The 22,470-nt window shown below is 37.4% G+C and overlaps 1 protein-coding gene across 2 annotated transcripts in view; it reads left to right on the top strand.

Annotated features, from left to right (window-relative positions):
- Nucleotides 1-22,470, top strand: part of rbms3 (RNA binding motif, single stranded interacting protein) — a 220,201-nt gene that overhangs the window by 72,178 nt on the left and 125,553 nt on the right. For both annotated transcript variants that reach the window (XM_066691284.1, XM_066691285.1), the window contains exon 3: nt 6,957-7,015. In XM_066691284.1, the coding sequence (XP_066547381.1) occupies nt 6,957-7,015 (59 nt within the window). The remainder of the gene's footprint in view (nt 1-6,956; nt 7,016-22,470) is intronic.

Below are 22,470 nucleotides of genomic sequence, written 5' to 3'. Positions count from 1 at the left end.
TTCAAATTCTGTTTCCCTGTTTAGTATTCTTTTTTACTTCTATATAGTTGTTGGTAGTCTAATATCCTACCATGGCCTGGTCAGATCCTTTTATTTAGTTAATAAAAAGATGAGGGTGAAATGCTCTGAGGCAGGATGACCTCTGCAACTGACTGCCTCCCCTCTCCCCTCTCCCTCAAACCCACTGCCCTCCCCCCTTTCTTATTCTAATTCTTATTTTTTTATCCAGTTTTGTTAATGGGTTTTTATTGATTCAACAATGATAGACATTTTTTGTTTATCAAATGGTCAGAAATAACAGGAAAATGCATTGATTTCAGACATAAGGTAACTCACTGCCTTTACTGTACGCGGACGGATCATGTTCACTGTCGTGTGTAGTCACCCCCCCAAAGGCCCATTCTGAGCCAGGAAAAACCCTGGTCATAACACACAAACTAAACGTTTTAGTTTTAACATAACCTATACATTTAATTAAACTATAATAAACAACACAAAAGGCTTAATTTTTTAAACCGATTGTGGACATGGGAACTATAACTGCATAGATTCATTGACGATAAATGACTATAAATCTGCGAGTATCAGCGCATGCGCGATTAGCCGAGCGGTAGCGGCGCTGGAGCTGCTGGACCAGTGAGCTCAACACGCGTGGGCGACTCCCGCTCTCGCCTGGTGTATTTCTCTTGTTTTTATTTATTGTGTTGATGATTATCTAACTTAATTTTATTGGTTACACCTTATTTCCAAAATGGCGCATTTTCTTAATAATGAACTACCGGATGTTGGCGCAGCGGAGACCGGATCCAAGATGGCTGCCGGAAGAAAAAGCGGTGTTTGTAAGGAGCAGACGCCATTTTGGACAGAATGTGTGACCTATTGGGTTAAGGTAGATCAACATCAATCCAATTCAATATAAATATGATCAAGCAAAAAAAACAATTGCCGGAGAGAGGGGCACTCGAGCCCACGATTCTCACGCACCGTTAAACGTAGGTAGCAGAGTCCACAATCGGCTTTAAATAAATCATTATTTAGTTGTTTATTATAAAGATGCTTACCTAACTTAATTGGATACACTCTTTCCATAATTGCGTCTGCTCCTTACAAAGATGGCCTTTTCGACTAAAAACGTTTTTTGTGTTATTATGCAGACATTTTAATATACTACAATAAGGCAGACATTTTGTACTGTGTTATTGCACTTTGTATTGCTCTTATATTTTGTAAGTCGCCCTGGATAATGGCGTCTGCTAAGAAGTACATTAATAATAATAATTAATAATAATGACCAACATTTCCGACTCGTTTTACACTCTGAGCAGATTTTGCTCTGAACTCGGGCTGCTTTCTGCGCATGTCTGATGTTGCCCTCAGCTCCGCCCCGAAGCCCCGCCCCCGAGCTCTTGATCCTGACAGTTGATTGGTCCCCAGTTGCCTGTCGTTGGTCTGCCTGCCTTGATTGAAAACTTTTCCCGGAATTGCAATAGTGAAGTAAAGTGGATGCTGACTGAAATATGATACTATGCTATGTAAAACGAATACACAGTTTAGTAAAATTATGTATTTAATGGTTTTCTAATTAAACTCTTTATTAATTTAACCGGATGTTGTACATAGCGGAGACCGGATGCAATATGGCTGCCGGGAAGAAAACGGAGCACGTTTTCAAACGAGAAAGCCATCTTAGTAAGGAACAGGAGCAGAAGGTGCGTTTGTGGGGAAAGAAAGTGTGACCTATGAAGTTAGGTAAACATCAATAAAATTCAATACGGAAAAATATGCGAGAGTGGGATTCGTACACATGGGTGCTTAGCTCAATGGAAAGCTGGTCGTGAGTCCATCACTAACATACAGTACATGCGTATTTTACAAGTGTGAAAGAACAGTTAAAAACATCATAAAGTGATGGATCGATGTGTTATTAAACGTCCAAAACAGTGGGTGATATATACATCCTGCCTCTGTGGATGGCGAGGGTCGGGTACAGGGGTGGAAACGCTGAACTCGGGCACTGTGAAGCGCCTCCTTCAAGCCGGGGACCGAGCGATGAGGCAACATATTCCCCAAAATAGTGTGTCCCGCTGCGCTCAGGGGGATGGTTTTGACAGCTGGAGCGGTTTTTTATTAAGAGCACGACACAAGAGCTATTTGGAGATATACAAATATGAATGGTTAATAGTGATTTAAGCGCAATACCTGTACTTTTGAATTTCTATTTTTACCACTGTGTGTGTGTAATGTGTTTCTCTTTTGCAATTGTATTTACCATACATACTTTTGATTTATTTGTTAAAATGGTTATGCTGTGGGGCTCAGTGAAACCGTTTTGCTGCGCTATTAAGTATCTTATCAAGATTGTGAGGCCTGTGTTTCTCTTGCCTTCGGAATGTAATCAGCTCTAAACTCTGATCTTCAGTCAATTCATTTTTCAGTTTAATTTGGAATATGGTGCCGTTCTAAATTGCTGATGATATCTGAAGTCTGATTAGGTATAACTGTACATTTTCATTGTATTCATCGTACAGTACTATATTTACTACATTAAGAGACAAGCTTCATGGATTTGTGACAACTACTGAAAATGTATCTTGTGTTCATTAGGACTAGGTTTGAGTCCATTTCAGCCTTGCAGGTACTGAGGTAGTTATTCCTGCCTTAAAATTTTAAATCCACATACCTTTTGTGTTGCGAGTACTTAGGATAGGCTGAGAACTAGAGGTATGGATTGTCAGGTGCAAATGTTTTAAGGATTACCCAATAATGTGCCTAACTGATACTGTTGGGGTTAGGTAAAATAAAATGTACAATACAGAGAAATGAAATAAAGGAACACAAAGACATAGTTCAGCTCTGCATATCTCTAAGTTGTTATATTGTGTGGCGCTCGTGAGAGTTTCAGATGGAAATTTCTCATGGACAATAACACTTTTTCCCTCCTGAGATAAGCAACTACCAGCAGTATTAATGCATGCATTTTTTTGGGAGGGGAGGTCTGGAGAGAAAATATAATTTGCTTTAACCCAGATGTGTGTATTAAAAAAAGGGGTATTTAATCCTCTTATGAATCACAGAAGGTTGCCGGAAAAATAAACAGTTTATACTTTTCTTAAAATTTATGACTCAGCTTCTGTGGAATAGTGTAACTTTTCTTCTGACTGCCAGGCATCTGAAAATGAGCCTTGATGAATGGGGTTGTGCAAACTCAATGTCTGGCTCCACAGACCTATCTGAGAGACTTTCCACTGACACAAGCTAAAATTAACCATTTCTTTATTTGTTTCTGCCATGTGCAATATAAAAGCACCAGTCTTTCGGTCACCAGCCTCAAGTCATCTAATCTATTATGAAGGATTTTACCATGCTTACCTTCTATTACTTACTATGTAAATATGTGTTTTGCGCAAGTCACGCAGGGATAACTTGTCGCATTTGTCTTTCTTTCCACAGTTTTGTGCTGAGAAAGTAGAAAATGTTGGAAATATCCTCGCCCCTAAGGGGAATTACATCAGATCAATTAACCTCAGTCTGAGAACTGAGGAGTTATCTTTATTTCTGAAGCACATTTACTTTATTAAAATGTATCAGTTTTACCAAATAACATAATTAATGAGGCTGTGAAAGTTTCAACATAACAGTGCCCAATAACTAGCACAATCTCCCTTTTCATTTTATAAGAATCAATCAACATAAAGCACAAATTAACTGTCCAGCTCAGAGACAGCCAACTGCTGAGCTGTACTTTTTGGTTGGCAACTAGAATACAGACCACATGATAGTTTATTAATAAGGAATGGTATTTTCATCCTCTAAATGTTTATAAAAAACAATATTGTTTTTGGAAGACAAGTGAAAATATATTTTGAAATTAAGCTTCTTTTGTTTCCATGTACTTATTTGGAACCATTGTATTTGCAGTTAGAATTTCATGATGCTAAGTCCTAGTTTATTGTGTTCATTGTCTTGTAGTAGGGCTCACTATTTCAGTTTATACATAGGACGCCATGGCCCACACATGATTCCATTAGTTGTGGTTGTCTGAATGCATTTTTGTGGTTTGTTCGATACATCTTTCCACTGCCTTTTATTCTGCAGCTTGTGGCACTTTGACTTTCGTTTTTTGGTAAAGGGAATGCAGTTAGTAGTAAATATCACCACTAACAAGTCATTTCTTGGCAATCTTGAGCTCAGACATCACTAAAGCCCAATGAAATTGAAAAGCAGCAATAGTATACCAGCACAGAAAATTAAGCAATTAAGACTGCCAGGGCCCTTCTCCAGGATCCTCACATACAGACAGTGACGTGTGTTTCTGCCGTACAGGGCTGCTCTGGTCTGAGCCCGTCACTCTCCACCCCTGTGCTTTCCACAATCAAAGGAGATCTTGCTCTTAGCCCAGACCTTTGAACATCTAAGCAGCTCAAAGCAGAGGATTCACTATTGTCACTAACAATATCTACTGATCAAAACCAGTGTCTTGCACTGAGCATGGATGCAAACTCTATCTTTTTTCACGCTCACAATATCATTCTGGGATGACAAGGATTTTAAACACATGGGTGTGGGATTAAATATGGGGCATTTTGTTCTACAATTCTGAATGTAGTCGTACTCTTTAGACATCTTCAAGAAAAGCATTTGAGATTTCAGATCAACCTCAGTGATATTTGCTTTAACCTGTATGAATCTGGAATTAGCTTTTCAATCTCGCATGCTGGTGTTTTTTGATGGAAACCTCTAGGGAATTGGGAGTGTCAGTTTTCCTTCTTGTTATTTCAGTTTAAGATTCCATTCCACAAGAAACACTATATTAAACCTCATGTATTTTTTATTTTGTAATAAAGTCCTTTGCTCCTTTGGAATACATTCCTGTTATTTTGCAATTGACAACAAATATTTTACTCGCACTCTGTCTCTCTCAGGTACCAATCTAAGGTGTGAAGAATGCATTTTAAATGTGTATTGTACTGACTTAAGTTTTATAGCCATCTATTAAAATTACAGTACTCTGTCTCTTCAAAGGGTGCAGTGATTTCACAAGTAACTGAAAAGCTTTGAACATTACTGTGTGTAAACAGAGTTCACAAACATTGTGAAGTTTTCCATGTTGGCAAGGGAGACAGAGAGAGGGTTTGCGTGCCTTGTCAACTTGCCCTGTGCAGTTTCTTTTCTGACCTTTAGATTTCTTTAAAAAAAGACTTAACATCTCTAAAATTGAAAGAATATGTGAAAGAAGAAATGCATTTAGTCAATTTGTTAGTGATGCAATGTCATACAGTGAGGGAAAAAAGTATTTGATCCCCTGCTGATTTTGTACGTTTGCCCACTGACAAATAAATGATCAGTCTATAATTTTAATGGTAGTTGTATTTTAACAGTGAGAGACAGAACAACAACAAAAAAATCCAGAAAAACGCATTTCAAGAAAGTTATACATTGATTTGCATGTTAATGAGTGAAATAAGTATTTGATCCCCTATCAATCAGCAAGATTTCTGGCTCCCAGGTGTCTTTTATACAGGTAACGAGCTGAGATTAGGAGCACTCTCTTAAAGGGAGTGCTCCTAATCTCAGCTCGTTACGTGTATAAAAGACACCTGACCACAGAAGCAATCAATCAATCAGATTCCAAACTCTCCACCATGGCCAAGACCAAAGAGCTGTCCAAGGATGTCAGGGACAAGACTGTAGACCTACACAAGGCTGGAATGGGCTACAAGACCATCGCCAAGCAGCTTGGTGAGAAGGTGACAACAGTTGGTGCGATTATTTGCAAATGGAAGAAACACAAAATAACTGTCAGTCTCCCTCGGTCTGGGGCTCCATGCAAGATCTCACCTCGTGGAGTTTCAATGATCATGAGAACGGTGAGGAATCAGCCCAGAACTACACGGGAGGATCTTGTTAATGATCTCAAGGCAGCTGGGACCATAGTCACCAAGAAAACAATTGGTAACACACTACGCCGTGAAGGACTGAAATCCTGCAGCGCCCACAAGGCCCCCCTGCTCAAGAAAGCACATGTACAGGCCCGTCTGAAGTTTGCCAGTGAACATCTGAATGATTCAGAGGAGAACTGGGTGAAAGTGTTGTGGTCAGATGAGACCAAAATCGAGCTCTTTGGCATCAACTCAACTCGCCGTGTTTGGAGGAGGAGGAATGACCCCAAGAACACCATCCCCACCGTCAAACATGGAAGTGGAAACATTATGCTTTGGGGGTGTTTTTCTGCTAAGGGGACAGGACAACTGCACCGCATCAAAGGGACGATGGACGGGGCCATGTACCATCAAATCTTGGGTGAGAACCTCCTTCCCTCAGCCAGGGCATTGAAAATGGGTCGTGGATGGCTATTCCAGCATGACAATGACCCAAAACACACAGCCAAGGCAACAAAGGAGTGGCTCAAGAAGAAGCACATTAAGGTCCTGGAGTGGCCTAGCCAGTCTCCAGACCTTAATCCCATAGAAAATCTGTGGAGGGAGCTGAAGGTTCGAGTTGCCAAACGTCAGCCTCGAAACCTTAATGACTTGGAGAGGATCTGCAAAGAGGAGTGGGACAAAATCCCTCCTGAGATGTGTGCAAACCTGGTGGCCAACTACAAGAAATGTCTGACCTCTGTGATTGCCAACAAGGGTTTTGCCACCAAGTACTAAGTCGAAGGGGTCAAATACTTATTTCCCTCATTAACATGCAAATCAATTTACAACTTTTTTGAAATGCGTTTTTCTGGATTGTTTTGTTGTTATTCTGTCTCTCACTGTTAAAATACACCTACCATTAAAATTATAGACTGATCATTTCTTTGTCAGTGGGCAAACGTACAAAATCAGCAGGGGATCAAATACTTTTTTCCCTCACTGTACATGTCATTTACAAGAAGCATTTTTCACATCAAATATAAATGCAGTCAATTAAGTACTAATTTGTGTTTTTTTTTTTTCATTTGCTTACAGCTATGGAAAAATAGTGTCAACAAAGGCAATCCTGGACAAAAATACAAATCAGTGCAAAGGTAAGTTACTGGTGGATTGGTTGATTGATTGATTGATTGATTGATTGATTTAGTGTGTGTTGTATTTTTGCATGTTTTCAATTTTATTCTCTTACGATGAAAGATAGAGAAAGCAAATAATATTATCAAATTATATACTAAATATATACTGTTTTTTGTCCCCAGGCATCATATCTATGATTTTCTGAAGCTGTGCTGTGTATATTTGTATTCTTTCTGCTATACCCATTAAGACGAAAATATAAAAGTTGAAGGTTTTGACCCAACTGAAAACCAGAGAGTTCCTGAAAAGAGCCATCCAAACACATATTTGAAAAAAATGTGTTTCCAGTTTGACTTACAGAACTAGAGGAATGCATTAACAGAGGAATGGTTTATAAGGAATGCAGTAATTCAAATTCGAAATGTACATTCTCCATATAATTAAAATGTATTTAATTTTTTTATGTACTTCATCATGAAAGATGGCTGTAGTCAAGCGCAACTAAAATGACCCTCACTGACAAGCAATTAATTTTAATTACAATTACCAACCACCATATAATTGCTTGTCAGTGTCCGTGGGTTTAACACAGCTGAATTTGATCCAATGATTTACAATAGGTTGCATAGAAAGCACTGCACGAGCAAATACGTGTCTTCTTGTGTCCTTTATTTGGTTTTGGCATATTAGCTTGATCCACAAGAGACTGAAAAACAGCACGTTTGTAGTAAACCTCAAGAACAGCTCCTAGGGGAATATAACAACCATGTTAGTACCTCATTCATTTTGGAGGACTTTAGAATAACTTCCAGACTGAGGCTTCTGTGGTAGTTCTAACTGTCTTGATTGGAATATATCAGATTAAATGAGTATGATTTATTTTTATTTTTCTTATTTTTTTAGTAGACTTTAGTAGACAAGTAAGAATTGGTCTGGACAATTGAATCTCAGTAGATTTCATTCTTTGTTTCTTTAAGTTTAATTGTCTTCACCGGTTTGGCAAGGTCTTGCTTAGGAAAGCTTAAGTTTGTTTCATAAAAATACAGAAAAAACATTAATTTGTAAACACAATATACATAATATGCAATAATTATATTTTGTTTCATTTGTATAGAAATCTAATTTAATCAAATTTGACTGGCACAGAGTAGTATTTTCATAGTCATTTCTAAATGTATTTTTAAATTATCTTTTGAATTTCTGTATTTGCAAATTCCTTAAATTAACTCATTTGTTATAATATAACCAGCAGTGGAAACACATTGGATATATATATATATATTTTTTTTTTTAATCATTGCATTTTCTTACTTATCCAAATCTTTCGTTAATACAGATTTAATTATAATTAGCCTAACGCCTAAAACATATTCAGAATCTTTATCCTTGACCCTATGCAGCATTACAGCACATCGATGGATTACGCGCTCTATTTACCCGAGCAACCGCCTGAACCACAACCCTAGCCAACACTCAAATGTGAAGCTAACCCCGTACAAATCTATACCCAATCAAAGAAGTTTGTTTACTGGGGACTTGAACCCAAGCCCTGATAAAAATGAGATCCTAATTTAATCACTTAACTTTAAACTTTTTATAGTGCAAAATTGAGCTAAAATACTAAAAACAACCTAAATGAAACCACAATTAGGGTTTACAATGGCATCTGTATCTCTAATTAACATAGAGCATTCAAATTTTCTTTTTTGTTAACCATCCAAATCTTCAGTCAGGGAAATGGCTCAGGGATCAACAATCTTTATTCTGTACTGTAATACATATGTCTTGCCTACAGTTTTTTGACTCTTAACCTTTACAGCAGATCAACACATTCTCCATTATGTTATGCATAGTAAAACACATTGGAAAAACAACTATGTAGGAAGCCTCCTTGCCTGAGACTCAGCTCAGAACAAATATTACTTATTTTCTAGCCCCCAGTCCATTTCCTCATAGAGTAGGGCCAAAATACCTCTTCTAGCGTACAATTTGCACAATACATAGAACTAAAATGAAATAATTTAATTAGACGGTACATGGAAGACGAAATCTTGAAAATCATCAACTTGGAAAATTGAGAGGGGTATTTCAATTGACTAAAGCTTGTCATTTGCCCTTTTGCGTTTCATAAATGAGCTCCATGGAGCCTGGTTTGCTCAGAGCAGCACTTTGAGCAGTGGATGTTTCTGGGAGCAGTTTCCATATCTCATAGACTTGGAATGCAGAGCTGTTAACATGCCAGCAGAATCTATGTGTCCGTATTTTCCAAGTGTAAATTATTGTTAGCTCCAACGCCTAGACCAGAGTGATTTCATAGTAACTCAGTACTGAACTGTTTTAATTTAATTAGCAAACAAAGCACTTGCAAACATTATGCATCTGCATATAAACAGATGATAACAGTAAATCTTGTTCGTCGTGATAACTGGGTTCTAAGACAGAGATGAAGACTGGGTAAATGCTCCCCTATGACTCTTATTCTTTTCTGTTTTATGAAGGTGAATAAGTGAAATGTAACTATATTTGCAAATGTAATTTGGAACATTGTTTTATTCGTGTGCAGCTGTGAGAGTCGGCACAGGGCACATTTTAATATTTTACTCTGCAAATGTATTCGATAGTGAAGCCGTGGCAAGCTGTTTGGGCTGAAATGTAATTTGTTGATTTGGACTTTCTTGGATTAATACATTCAATAAACCAACCTAAATCAAAGTAGATATTTCATAGGCAGGTCTGATTGTCATAGAAAAAGCGTATGCGTTTGCCGGCAACATGAGAATATGTTCTGCGTGTCTGATTAAAGCCCTACCTCTATCAAAAGGAAGACTATCAAAGGGAAGGCGCATAGACCTTAATAAGAGGATTTTTTTTTTTTTTTAAATGATCTAGCCTACAAGCTCATTTTCAAATAGAAATCCATAAAATGCTCTTTAATGTTCCCGGCTGGAAAAAGTAATAACAGTTGTTGGTTATTAATGCGAGTTGGATTTCTCCTACAACAAACATGTAGTGAAACAAAAGACTGCTCACATTTCCTTTAAAACAGAAGTATATTAGAGCTACCAGTAGTTAGTTTCTCAAAATTAACACAGAGGGGCGGAGGGGTGTGAAGCCTTATTAATCCCCTTTCTTGACCAGTAAGGTCTCTTTGATGAATTGTGGCCAGTAGTGTGTGTTGCTTTACCTACAAGGAAGGAGAGAAAGGTTATCCCTTCAATCACGCTCAAGTGAGAGAGCTTGTTTGTAGTGGATTTTGAGGGGAGGTGGGGTGAAAAATGTGTCTTTAAGCAGAACTGGGGTAAAAAGTATTTCAAAATAGTGTCAGAAAGAGGGCAATAAGGTTCACTGGCATTTGTGCAAAGCTGAATGAAGATTTCCATTCCTGTGATGACAAATAAGGTTGTTTAAAGAAAAATGGGAACAGGAAGCATCCGATTGTAAAGGCGAGTTATGCCGGGTGTCGAATGAAAGCCTGTGAAAGTGTTGTTGTTGTTTTTTTTTTCTTTTTCACTGCTAGCTGGACCAAACTGGTGGGTTTTCTTTAGTGAACAGGGAACCAAACCACACATTTACAAGAAAATCCCACAAAAGTCTTTAAAAGTAATACCACAGGCATTATAAATAAGATACTGCTGACCAAAGGGACATTTTTCGTGAATGAGCCGAGAGCCAGAGGAAATGACTGTAGTGTTTAAAGGACTTCCATTTCCTCTGTTGGAGATAACTGTGCAGCTGAAACTAACCACCCTGCTTGGATTTCAGCCAGTAATTATGGGTACTGGAAGATTAAGAAACAAATGGCCAATTGAGAAGATAGACTTTGTATTATACTATATGTTTCTATTTTTTATTCTCTAGTCAGTTCTGACTAATGGACATGTACATATAATGTTACTTGATTTTATATAAAAAAAAATGCTGATCTGGAAGAAATGTCATATTGCTTATAGCTTAAAACCCCTCTGTTAAACATTGAAACAGAAACATGACATTGGTGGTTTCCAAATCATTGGGTTTAAAGTGCAGTATCTGCTCCTTCACTGTTATAATTATGGTTTTGAAATTTACCGTGCACTGTGAATTTCCTAACAGTTATGAATTAATTCTAAACAATCAGAGGAAAAGGTTTAAGAAGTGTTTGTTCATATGCATATTTCAATATATGGACCAGCTTAGAAATGACACTCTAAACTATTTCTATAGTTCCCTATAAGCTTATATAGATTTTGTTTTTGAATATAATTTGCATTGAATAATGGCTGGAGTAAATAATAATGGTATCACTTTAAAATAAGGCGGTGTGATTCCTCATGAACTAATATATGAATACCACAAGATTAAAGCATCAAAAACTCATGCACGTCATCTGAGTTCTGAGTTCTCAGTTCTCAACCCTAACCCAAACCCTTTTATACAGGTGTTATATCAGAAATAAGATTAAGTGCATGATATGTTCATGTGTTAATTCTGTGGTATTCATATGTTATGACACCACCTTAATTTAAACAATAATGACATAGTGACAATGATTGTAATAATAGTAACTTAACTAAAACAACTGTTTATTATTTAGTTTATGGAAACTTAAATCTTATAACTATCATTTGTGGAAACCTGGGCATTTAATTATAGGGCTTGTGCATGCAGATTTAAACAGTACTATTCACAGATGTTTTCCTGTTTTAGAGGTAAATATTGTTATTTTGTGCTGGAGCAAAAACTCCTTTGTTTTCTGCTGCAGTGCTCAGCCATGTGTGATATCCATACTGAGAGCAAATGCTTAGCTTCTCTCTCTTCATCTGAAATGCGATCAGAGACTGGTGCCAGGTGTGCGCTGTGTAAAGTGTGCAACAAACTCGTCGGCCCCATATTTCCTTAGCTAGGTTAGCCACTTTTGGTAGAAGTTATTGTGTAATGTTATGAAAGAAACACTACTGCAGCGAACCGAGTAACTCCTGTGAACTTAATTCAATGAAATAAAATATCCTCAAGCACATTTCCATTGAACGCGGGTGTCAGTAGAGGATTGATATTGTTTTTTCATGAGATCAGGGTTGGTTTAGACAATCTCTATATCTATTTTGTAAGAGGTCTGACAAATTCCAAGTAATAATACATGCATTTAAGTAATGATTATGTATGTATAATACGTATGTAGGTATATATGTCTATGGACTATTCAGGGAAAATCATTTTGGCTCCCCCCCCCCCTCTGTGTTTCTTTATATTCCGTTTATGTGACTGTGGATTTGAGTGTTTGAAGTTCTAGACTAGTATTAGGACTGTAGGTATTTGTATGCTGAAGTATTGAAGAGAACTGGGAGTGTGTCAGTGATGTTTTTCTTCACAGGGAGGATATAAATGAATTACAGCTGCAAAGAGCTTCGCTGGAGGGGAGCTTTAACCATCATTTACGCCCTACTGGCCAGATTACTGCAGCTTCCCTTACACCTAGAATTATAATCCATCTCCTGAACTCTATGCAGTCAACACTGGAGGCATTGTGTACCCTTTGCCTGCAAGACTGTTGTAAATTGATAAGGTGGTGAATACACAAACCATATGTTATCAACACATTAATGAAGAGAGTGACAAATAACCGCAGTTTTCTGTATTTCTTTAAAGATCATCAGTTCTGTGCCTTTTACTGTCATGGTATACAGTTACATATTGGTGCCATTTCTGTTGATGATTGGCATGAAATGAGAACAGTAATTATTTTCTCTCACTGTTACGTTTACAGTCATCAATGTTTTTCCTAAAACAACCATAACAACCTTCACATGAACACTGATGAGAACATGAATGTAGTTTGTTATTTGTCCGCTGCTGTCTGTGTGCATGTCCATTTAGTTTAGTGAGGAGGAAGTGTGTGGGTTTTGGTTGGCATCCTTCTGTTCGTGAATGTTACAAGGACCCAACATCCTTGACAAATGAGAAAACTAATGCTTAATAGACTTGCTTCATTAGTAGAAGTCTAGCATAGATGTGCGAGAAGGGATTGGAACATAATTTTCTCAAACTAAAGTGCCATTAGTGACGTTCCAGTCAGATCATATTTTGCTCAATATTTTTGTTCTCTGAGCATTTTACAGCATTTTAATAATTTATCATTCCTCAGTACATGATCACATTAACATAATTTTGGTGGTAGATTTATTTGCCATCTGACTTTGATAACGAGGTTTTGCTAATGTAAAAACTGACTTCTGGGATTGCTACTAGCAATGTTATGCGACATCTTTACTCTCAACACACATGCAGTATTGATCCTGCAGATCATAAAATTACTCACTGTTGCCACGTACAACAGCTGTGTAAAATGTGAAGCTTCATGATGTGACAGTACACTGATCGCAACAATCATGTTTTTTAAAAGCTACAGAGACACCTAACATATAAATAAAATAAAACTAACATTTCTTGTGTGTGTGTGTGTGTGTGGTCGACCTGGAGTTCAAAGAGAGAATTTCAATGAATTTACATTGCAGAATTATTATTTTTGTCTCTCACAAGCAGATGGTTTTTGCTTAAATGTCATAAGCTGGTCTTCATAAGTGAAGCTGTAGTACATTTTAAATGACTGAAAAATACCTTATTTTTAGTGAAAATTTGTATCTTGTATCTTGTTCCTAAACTCCTGTAGTGCAGCATTAGTTTTGCTTTGCTGCACAGGGGTTTCAGCAACGTCTTTCTAATTGTCATCAATACTGTTGTGGCTTTAATCTGAATATAGCACTTTTATGTCAGCCATGACACTCCCGTTGCTATGGCTGGAGATCCGTTGTCAGGACCAATGTCCAAGCTCTTCATTAATATACCGCAAAGCCCGATTTGGACAGGTTTCTATAAAACTAGCAAATGTACTGTCGCTTTGATTCTGCAGCTCATGTCTGGATGCTTCTGATAGGTGACGAGGACATGTTTCTCTGCAGCAGGACTCCGTTACCAATCTGGCGTATTAAGGACTCCAGAGTGAGGGGTTAACACACCTTCAATATGGAAATATTTATGAATTTATTTTTATTGGAATTATTTGTCTATGTGTATAATAGATTTTTCAGAGGGTTTTGAATGGTAATTTTGGCATTCATGCAGAAAACCGGCCTTTAAAATCTCCAGCATGAGGCTCCTGGGTGCTGCAAGTTGTAAAGGCCTTTGCCAAGAGTACAAAAGGCATCGTACAGCCAGCTGATCGCAGTTCTGATTGTGGAGTGTGCAGTGAAGCCCACAGCCACAGAGACAGATAGCTGGAGGGCTGCCAGGACTGGGTGCATTAAGGGTGTTTGTTGGACAACTTGCGGGACTGAGTATTATCAGTTGGAACAGCAAATGTCCTCTAATTGGAATAGACAGAAACTCTTCTTATTTAGTCTATAAACTGTGTGCAGCTGTGTTGCACATGGTTATGACAATCAGAAATCACAAAAGGGTAAACGGTTTGTATTGTCAAATACTGGCTTATTTGAAAGAACTGGCACATTTTTATTCTCCACTGTGCTGATATGGTAAATGTGTGCTTCTCGGTGCAAATTTCAGGTTGGCCTCAATTATCTGTCAAGGAATCACTGCAATTCAAAGATTGTTTGAGGGGAGAGTTGTTCGCTGATTCTTATCAATCACAAACTGCTTCAGCTCTATGACTGACCTGTCTTTGCCGTGGCATTTGGATATGTTTGATGTATTTGTTATGCAGCCAAATCTCAGACGGTGCTCTCTGAAAACAGACACACGTCAGTCAGTGCATAATGCATTTAATCAATCATATCATTAACTGTGTACTTTGTCATTGTATTAGAGATCATATGCAATGGGAATATAAATATTCCTCTATATTGATTTATATGTACATTATGCAGTTGTTGACAAATGTTTGATTATGCAATTGGTGCACCCCCTATGGTTGAAGTGCTTTATGTGACTCCAGTTTAAATCTGCCCTGTACCTCGATTCATTCTTCCCCTGCAACATCTCAGTCAGGTATAGAACTGGTGCTTTAGATTTGTCAATCAAGTGCACTGGTGGAACAGTATTCGGTTTGGTATTCTGCTTAGATTGCTGTTATTTTTGTAATTAAAAAATGCACCAAAAAATGATTTCTATTTGAAATAACCATGTACTGCTTGAAAAAACTGATTCACATTTCTGTGTAATCAAACTTTGTGAACATCTTATCTGTGGAATCAATCCCATAGTTTTATCGGCCCAACTGTTAATCTAGTTCCACTGAACCTCTTCCTTATTCTCAAATCGTATATAATTCCTGCTTTCAAGAGCTGAGAAATGCTGTCTATAGACATACAGATCTCACTGCACCTCATGAGAAAGCATTTGAAGGCACTTGTTTGTGTATTCAAAGTATCATCTTTTCATGCCTGGGATGGAACTGAGTTTGACTTCTTGGCCATACTGAACATCAACGTGTTAATATCTTCACATAGTTCTTTGATTTCCATGATTTGAAGTTGTCTTGCTTTTACAAAGCAGGAATTTGCCTCTGAACACTTCACTCTTATATATTCAGTCAAAACTATATGCCTTTTTTCATGACTGTTTTAAATCACTATCCTAAGATTCAAGATAACCACATCAAATAAAATATATAGATCCAAATGAATAACAATTAAATTAATTATAGTATAGCCACTTATAGTATATAAAATGATACAATTTGCTTACTGTTTGTCAAACCATTGTGTATATGAGACATGTTCAGACACTTAGAAGAGGTTAGAGGTTAGAAGCCTTGTCTGTAGCAAAATATTGACTTTGTTAAAATAATGTATTCTCTATTGCTTTGTAGTGTTTTTTAAAATCGGAAAAACTTTCCAAAGTTATTAGATTCCCTATTTTTCATTCAAATGCCAGTCAGTGTCTATCAGTGTTTATGGTTCAAGCTATTAATAAAACACTCACTGTATGGTGCATTTGTCCAGTGCTAATGTGTCATGAGATCATGAAAAAAAGTGGAGCTGAAAGAGAGCCAAACATGCAGCAAACTGTACCTGGCTGTCTTCCTTGTTCAGGTCTGGAGCCTTTAGTTTGGGACATTTTATGGTTGTGTTTTCAGCTTAATTTATTCAGCTCTGAGAAAGGTATTTATTCCACTGTCTGGGTGTCGTCCAATTCACAAAGCTCGGCTTGAAAGCATTGGATGGTTTTGAAAAATTACGTGTTTTTTTTTTTTCCTTTGGTTTGTTTTTTTCCCTCTCCGTCTTATCAGGCGTTTTGCATTGCAATCTCCTGCAAGCCAGTTCTACATTCCAGCTTGGCTCGTCTCCAAGTTCCAGTTAAACTCGGCAGTACATCAAAAATAGAACCCAGTAACTGCATTCCTAAACTTAGACCTTTTGTCCCTGTACTTCCTCTTGACCGTGCTGGACCCCCGATCTCCTGGCTGACTACTAGGTTGTTCACATGGAGAATGCAGTTCAATGTTCTGGAGAACAAAACAGACTTGACAGCAGAACATGACGTTGTCAAGCAAGCTTTGCCAGAACTTTAAAATCAATTTTTATTTTTTATTTTTTTAAACTTTTTTAAATAACATTTTTTAAGAAAAACATGGCAAAGGCAGTTAAGCATTTCACATATTAATTACCTCACGGGTATCAGTGCAGGGCAAGTCACATTTAACTGCAATTTTAATCTGAAACCCCAAGGCAGTTGATTGGTCATCTCAATGAGAAAGTGACTTTTCTGAACTGAATGTTTTTAGTAAAGATACATTGTGAAATATGTTTGGACATAGATTAATCAAAAACACACGCACTTCTAAATGATGAATTAGAATTGCAGATTAATAACATTATTACAGTATATGTTTACCATGTCATAAAGGCAATACTGATTAAGATACTATCCTTTATCTGTTTCTTCCTTTTGGTTTTCAGTGCCCTGATTCTACGTCTGCTTCTTGAATTTGTAGCACCTCTTTGCAGGAGGGCAGTGAGACCTGTAATCACGTCCACTTCACTCTCTCAGTCTCACACTGTCACCGACCCTTTCCTCGGCAGTGTTGTGTTTATCAAACCCTTCATTATGGACCCTGGGAAGGCTGAGGCTGGAAACAGGCTTTTGCTTTACTGTTCGATTGATAGTCGCAGCGGGTGAATCCTTCTCCGGGCCCGAGATGCATTCAGAGACTTTCAGAGAGATTTATAATTGGGAAGCAGGAATGGATCTTGCAGTTGGCCTGTGTGTTTGTTCGAACTGAATCCTATCACTGACCCCATCAGCAACCCTAACCCTATCCCTGTCACTAACTCTAGCTCTCATGCCCCCTGTGGGTGTTAATCTGTATGTTCGCTGAAGACGACACCAGAGGACAAATAAATAGAAATTACACTCGTACAGTCAATGATCAATATAAATATAAATATATCAGTAAAACATGTTGCAGGGATGGACATGTTTATTTGCATGAGACTATCTAATTTGTGTAGCAAAAAAAAAGTTTTGTTTTTTTGCAATTTCTACATTGACTTTTAAACCATATGTCTTTATTTGCAACTTACATGAATTAATTAATTTGTACACTAAAAATGTCACCACCTATGCTGTTCACATACAAATAACTTAATTTAGTTTTTTACCATGATATTTTGTGTAAACATCCAAAACTTCAGTTTACATGTATACGTATAAAACTTAACACCTACATCACATTAAACCTTTCCTGTTTTGACTTAACACAATACTCGCAGTAAATGAAAGCCAGGTTTTAGATTACTTCTGCTCTGTTGAAATTTTGCTGAGACGCATGTTCTTGTATGGAGGGCTTCCCCTCGTCGATATCTCTCCACCTTGCCAGAGCTGTCCAAATAACTAATGGTCATGTCCTACACACCCAGATCACTGGATCTCTCCTTCAAAGAACCTGGAATCACTTCTGATAAACCAGCACTTTATGTTGGAGAAGTTCTCTGAGTGGAGCTGACAGGCGGTTCCATGTGCAGCCCTCACTTATTCATCTAAATCCTCCGAAGACATCCCACTTCCATCTGAAAGGGAGGTAGCAAATGTTATGGGCAAGAAAAAAAGAAAAACATCACCACGGCTCTTCGGCACCATTTTGACTCTCCTTTCTTTCTCTTATACACGTCTGCAGTTTAGCCGACTTGAGGTGAAGTAGGATTAAAGCTTTAAATTATGAATGATTACAGACTTAAAGCTGTAAATCGTGCATGATAATCCAATGCAGAAATTGTATATTGCTTGGATATATAACAATGGGGTTGTGCAGTGTTGTCTGTAACTTCATTTTATGACACATTTATATCATGAATAATGTATAGCATACAATTAAAATATGTGCAAAAGGATATTGTAATAACATAAATCATTAAATATGTTCAAATTGAGACATATCTACAGAACCAAACTGATGTCCAGGTACATTTGCCAGCCTATATCCATGCCACACTAAAATCAGTTTTGATCATGAAAAGAAATACTGGAGAATATTACAGCTTCTGTCGACAACAAATACAGCACCCTTCGCTTGGGTTCATTCCCTCTCTCTGCGTTTCTGTGCTTCTCAAGGACATGCAGGAGGCGAATCCAGGCAGAAATGTGACATATATTTTAGTTGCCTTTGATAGTATTTGATCTGCAATTATTTGACTTGTAGAACTCATCTAGGCATAATCCAAGAAGTGTCGGATTCTATTGTCAAAACAAATGGTATCTTTCATGTAAAACTCATAAGTATATACAGAGAACATTTACAAAGCCCGATAGTGCAGTTAACATCGTGTCGGCCCTCCCAATTTGCACTTGCTGGGGAAGCAGGTGAGAGCAGAGTATTTGGTGCTAAACTCAAGCAGTATGAGGTACCAGTTTAGATATCTTCATATTCTCTCCTCTGATTGAGTAGAACTGATTCTCCTACACTGATTTCACTCTCAGACTATATATCATGTTTCAGTTTTCTCCACTGCAGTTAAATATTAAGAGTGTCATATATGTAAATTATTTTATGTTTTGATTTGTTGATTTAAAGTTCCTTGTGAAGAATACGCAGAAATTAGAAAGTCTAAGGGGGGAAAGTTTCCTGAGTAGGAAAATATATTCACTATTTTTGTTCTTTAAAGCTAGACATATGTGCAGTTTTCTTTATACCTGCTGTGGTGTATTTTTTGAATAGAGTTGTCAGTGTGTTTCTTCTTCATATAGGTTTGAAGAGCTCTGATCATTCCTGCCCATTTTGTCGTAATGTTCAGTTTTGACTTCCTCTGTTTCCACAGCTTTGTTTGTTTTTGTTTGTTTTGTCTTTCTCAGTAACCGATTTGTGAGCGCAGAATGTGTTACGCAGATGTTTCTCATGTGATTATTTGGTAAAGATACATTGATTTCAGTTGGGCTACATTGTGTCAGTACTGGCTTAGTGGACACAGCACCACGATGTGTCCAAAAGCTACTTTTATTTATTATGAGTCACTATTCAATATGAAAAAAGAGGCAGTTTTGGGAAGCCTTTCCTCTAGAGGCTTGGAACTAGACCAAATCAAGTATGTTTAATCCACTTATGCATGCCATCTCACTATTTTAAATCACCACAGTACCTCAGTGTTTTCATACGAGCTGAGCAGGGTACAATGTGGTGTTTCGTAACGCAACCACCATACATTTTTGTGGGGATTGCCTGTGTATTTTCTCACTGCCTGGGAGGCCCAAAACGAGGGAGTTTCCGTCCCTCCCTACAGGATTGTACCCAAGGATTTACCGAAACAGAGGAAAAGCTAAAGAATACCTCTTCTTAAACCTTGCCAGCTGCTGTGACAAATGCTAGGCCTGTTTGTTTTACATGTCATACATTTACATATTGAATTGTGGTTAGTTTTCTCTGAGTCTGATCTAAAAAATGACATCGAAAGGAAAGAAGGCTGAGTGGCTTAAACATGGATTTTACAAATCGAGGGCCGATTAGTGCATTCACTTCAAAGTTTAAAAGCACATGATATACATTAAAAGGCTTTATAAAATCTATTTTTTATTAACTAGTGTTGCTTTAGCAAAAGGTCTTGAATCTATTGTGTGAATTCTATGACCAATTGTTCTTCTATGCTTTAATTTGAAATGGTCTTTATTTAATTCAGTAATTTCAAGGAGAGGCCCCTGGAAGGGAAATGGTCTGGTGTTTGACATCCAGCTCTCGTGTTTGGTTTCTAATCTGCTGTTTACGTGCGTGTTTTGTGTGACATGGCTTTAACCCAACGTCCAAAATTGAAACCCTTTGAAATGTGGTGTGAAGAGATTTATTGATTTCACATCTTAACGCAACCAGTGGCTTTACTCTTTGAAAGAGCGGGATCTTTTTGTTCACAGAAATGCCTCTCAAAAGCCATGTCACAATCTGTGTTTGTCTTTAATTGTGAGCTAGAACAATAGCAGAGGCAGTCTCCTATATCAGGTATAAGCATCACACTTACAGGGAAGAAAAGTGGTATTTTCAAGTGCAGCAGATGAGTTCATCTCCTCATTTTAACTGATTGTTATTGATTTCTGTTAATTTACATTCTCTAACACAAGATTATACAACATAAACCAGAAACAGCACATGGCTTGGTAATTACTTTAACTCATGCAGCATGTCTAGTGTGCTGTAAAGTCTCTAATACAGTCGTGTACCATTTACATCAATATAACTGTTCTTGATTTTTCGTGATTATTTCCATATTTGGTTAGCAATAACCTTAGTATTTTCAGATCCTAAAAACATTTTCAGTAACGTTAGATAACAGAGATCTGTATTCATGTCTTCTGCAGGTCCCCTTGATGATCAGAGTCACCTTCATATAGCTCTCAGGTGACCTAGGAGGTTACAGTCTTGAAATGTACATCCATGGCAATCAGATTCTTTCCTCATGGGTATAATTTCTCTTCCAGAAGTTCACAATATAAGCATAAAGCTTGAATATGGTTTATAATGTGGTTTATAGCTCTCCAACACACAATGTATACAGTTTAGTCCATAAATATTTGGACAGTGACACAATTGTCATCAAATTTTTAGCCCCTAAAACTGGGGGGACCACATAAAAATGGGTGTAATTCCTACACCTTTCACCCAATTTGGATGTAACAACCCTCAAATTAAAGATGAAAGTCTAGACTTAAAGCACATCTTGACTGGCAAATCCATTGTGTTGGCTTACAGACTGATGTCAAAATGATGACAATTGTGTCACTGTCCAAATATTTATGGATCTAACTGTATATACATCTGAATATGGAAACATGAGTTTCATACCTCCAGTTTTAAAACTTGGGACAGTAGGCTATAGTATATCAGAAATAATAATCTCTCTTTGAAAAAGTAATTTGAGGCAGTAATAGTCTTTGGACTAACATTGTTTTATTTAGAAGAAAACTTAGTAGCTAAATATTTTAACATGATCACCTCAGACAGATAAACTCTTCAGAACTGATAATACGATTAACAAGTGTCTGAACCATGAACCTTCAAAGGTCAAGTTGTGAAAAAATTAACACATGAAAAACCAGTAAGCCAGCCTACCAACTGTGGTGAAAACATACAGAAACATCTGGCCTTGGATTTGGTTAAAATAAGCAAACAAGCAAACAAAACATTCAGTCTAAACAGAGACAGGATTTGTATTAGAAAGACTGCTTCACATTTCAGTATAGATCCTCACAGAACAAACAGACTGCCAACAAAATGTTCATCATCATCTAGCAAAAACGTTTTGCTGTCTGGATACTTTTAGCAAGGAATTGTATTGCGTCTCACGTCTACAACAAACATTAAACCATTCGGAAGTGAGTTTTTTTGAGGACTGCCACCTTTTGAATCCTCCTGTTTAGGTAATAAGACATGGATATATGGCATCCAGTAGACCTTAAAAGGTAATTGCACTGAGATGCACTAAAGTAGCACCATACCTAATCTGGAATCTAACCGAGTGAATGTTATGCATAATTATAGATTTATGATACAAACTCCTTTTGTCAGCAGTTTTCATTAATGGTATAATACAAGCCACGCAAAAACACTTTTCCCCCCCTACATTTTTATTATATTTGAAGAATGACTATGGATTTTACACAGGAAACACTATCTATTTGTTAGTGTTTTGTTCAATAAACAATTCAGTTAATTCTGAACAGGAAGCAAAGTACTTTAACACTCAAGATCATATTTCATGCAAAACCTATCCATCAAAATGTTCCCTCCCTTCCTCTTTGGAAGTTTACATTTGAAGAATGGATTGAGAGTTCTCTATTTGCCAAGGAACTGGGTGTAGAGGGTCCAACTTCCATTACGCACAACTGCAAGATGTCAAGTAGGAGAGGAAAGCTGAACTGTGTGCGGTTTCTCTGCGACCAACCTTTTGGCTCTTTTAACTATTTATTATTTTATTTCAGAGTAATATTGAAATGCCCAGTGCATCAAAAATAATGGAAATAGACAGCATACAGTACATTAATGTTTTTGTGTTGGTTTAAA

Source organism: Amia ocellicauda, chromosome 18 (assembly GCF_036373705.1).
Source record: "Amia ocellicauda isolate fAmiCal2 chromosome 18, fAmiCal2.hap1, whole genome shotgun sequence".
NCBI lineage: Eukaryota > Metazoa > Chordata > Actinopteri > Amiiformes > Amiidae > Amia > Amia ocellicauda.
The sequence above is the reverse complement of the archived record's forward strand: the minus strand, read 5'-3'. Positions and strand labels throughout refer to the sequence as shown.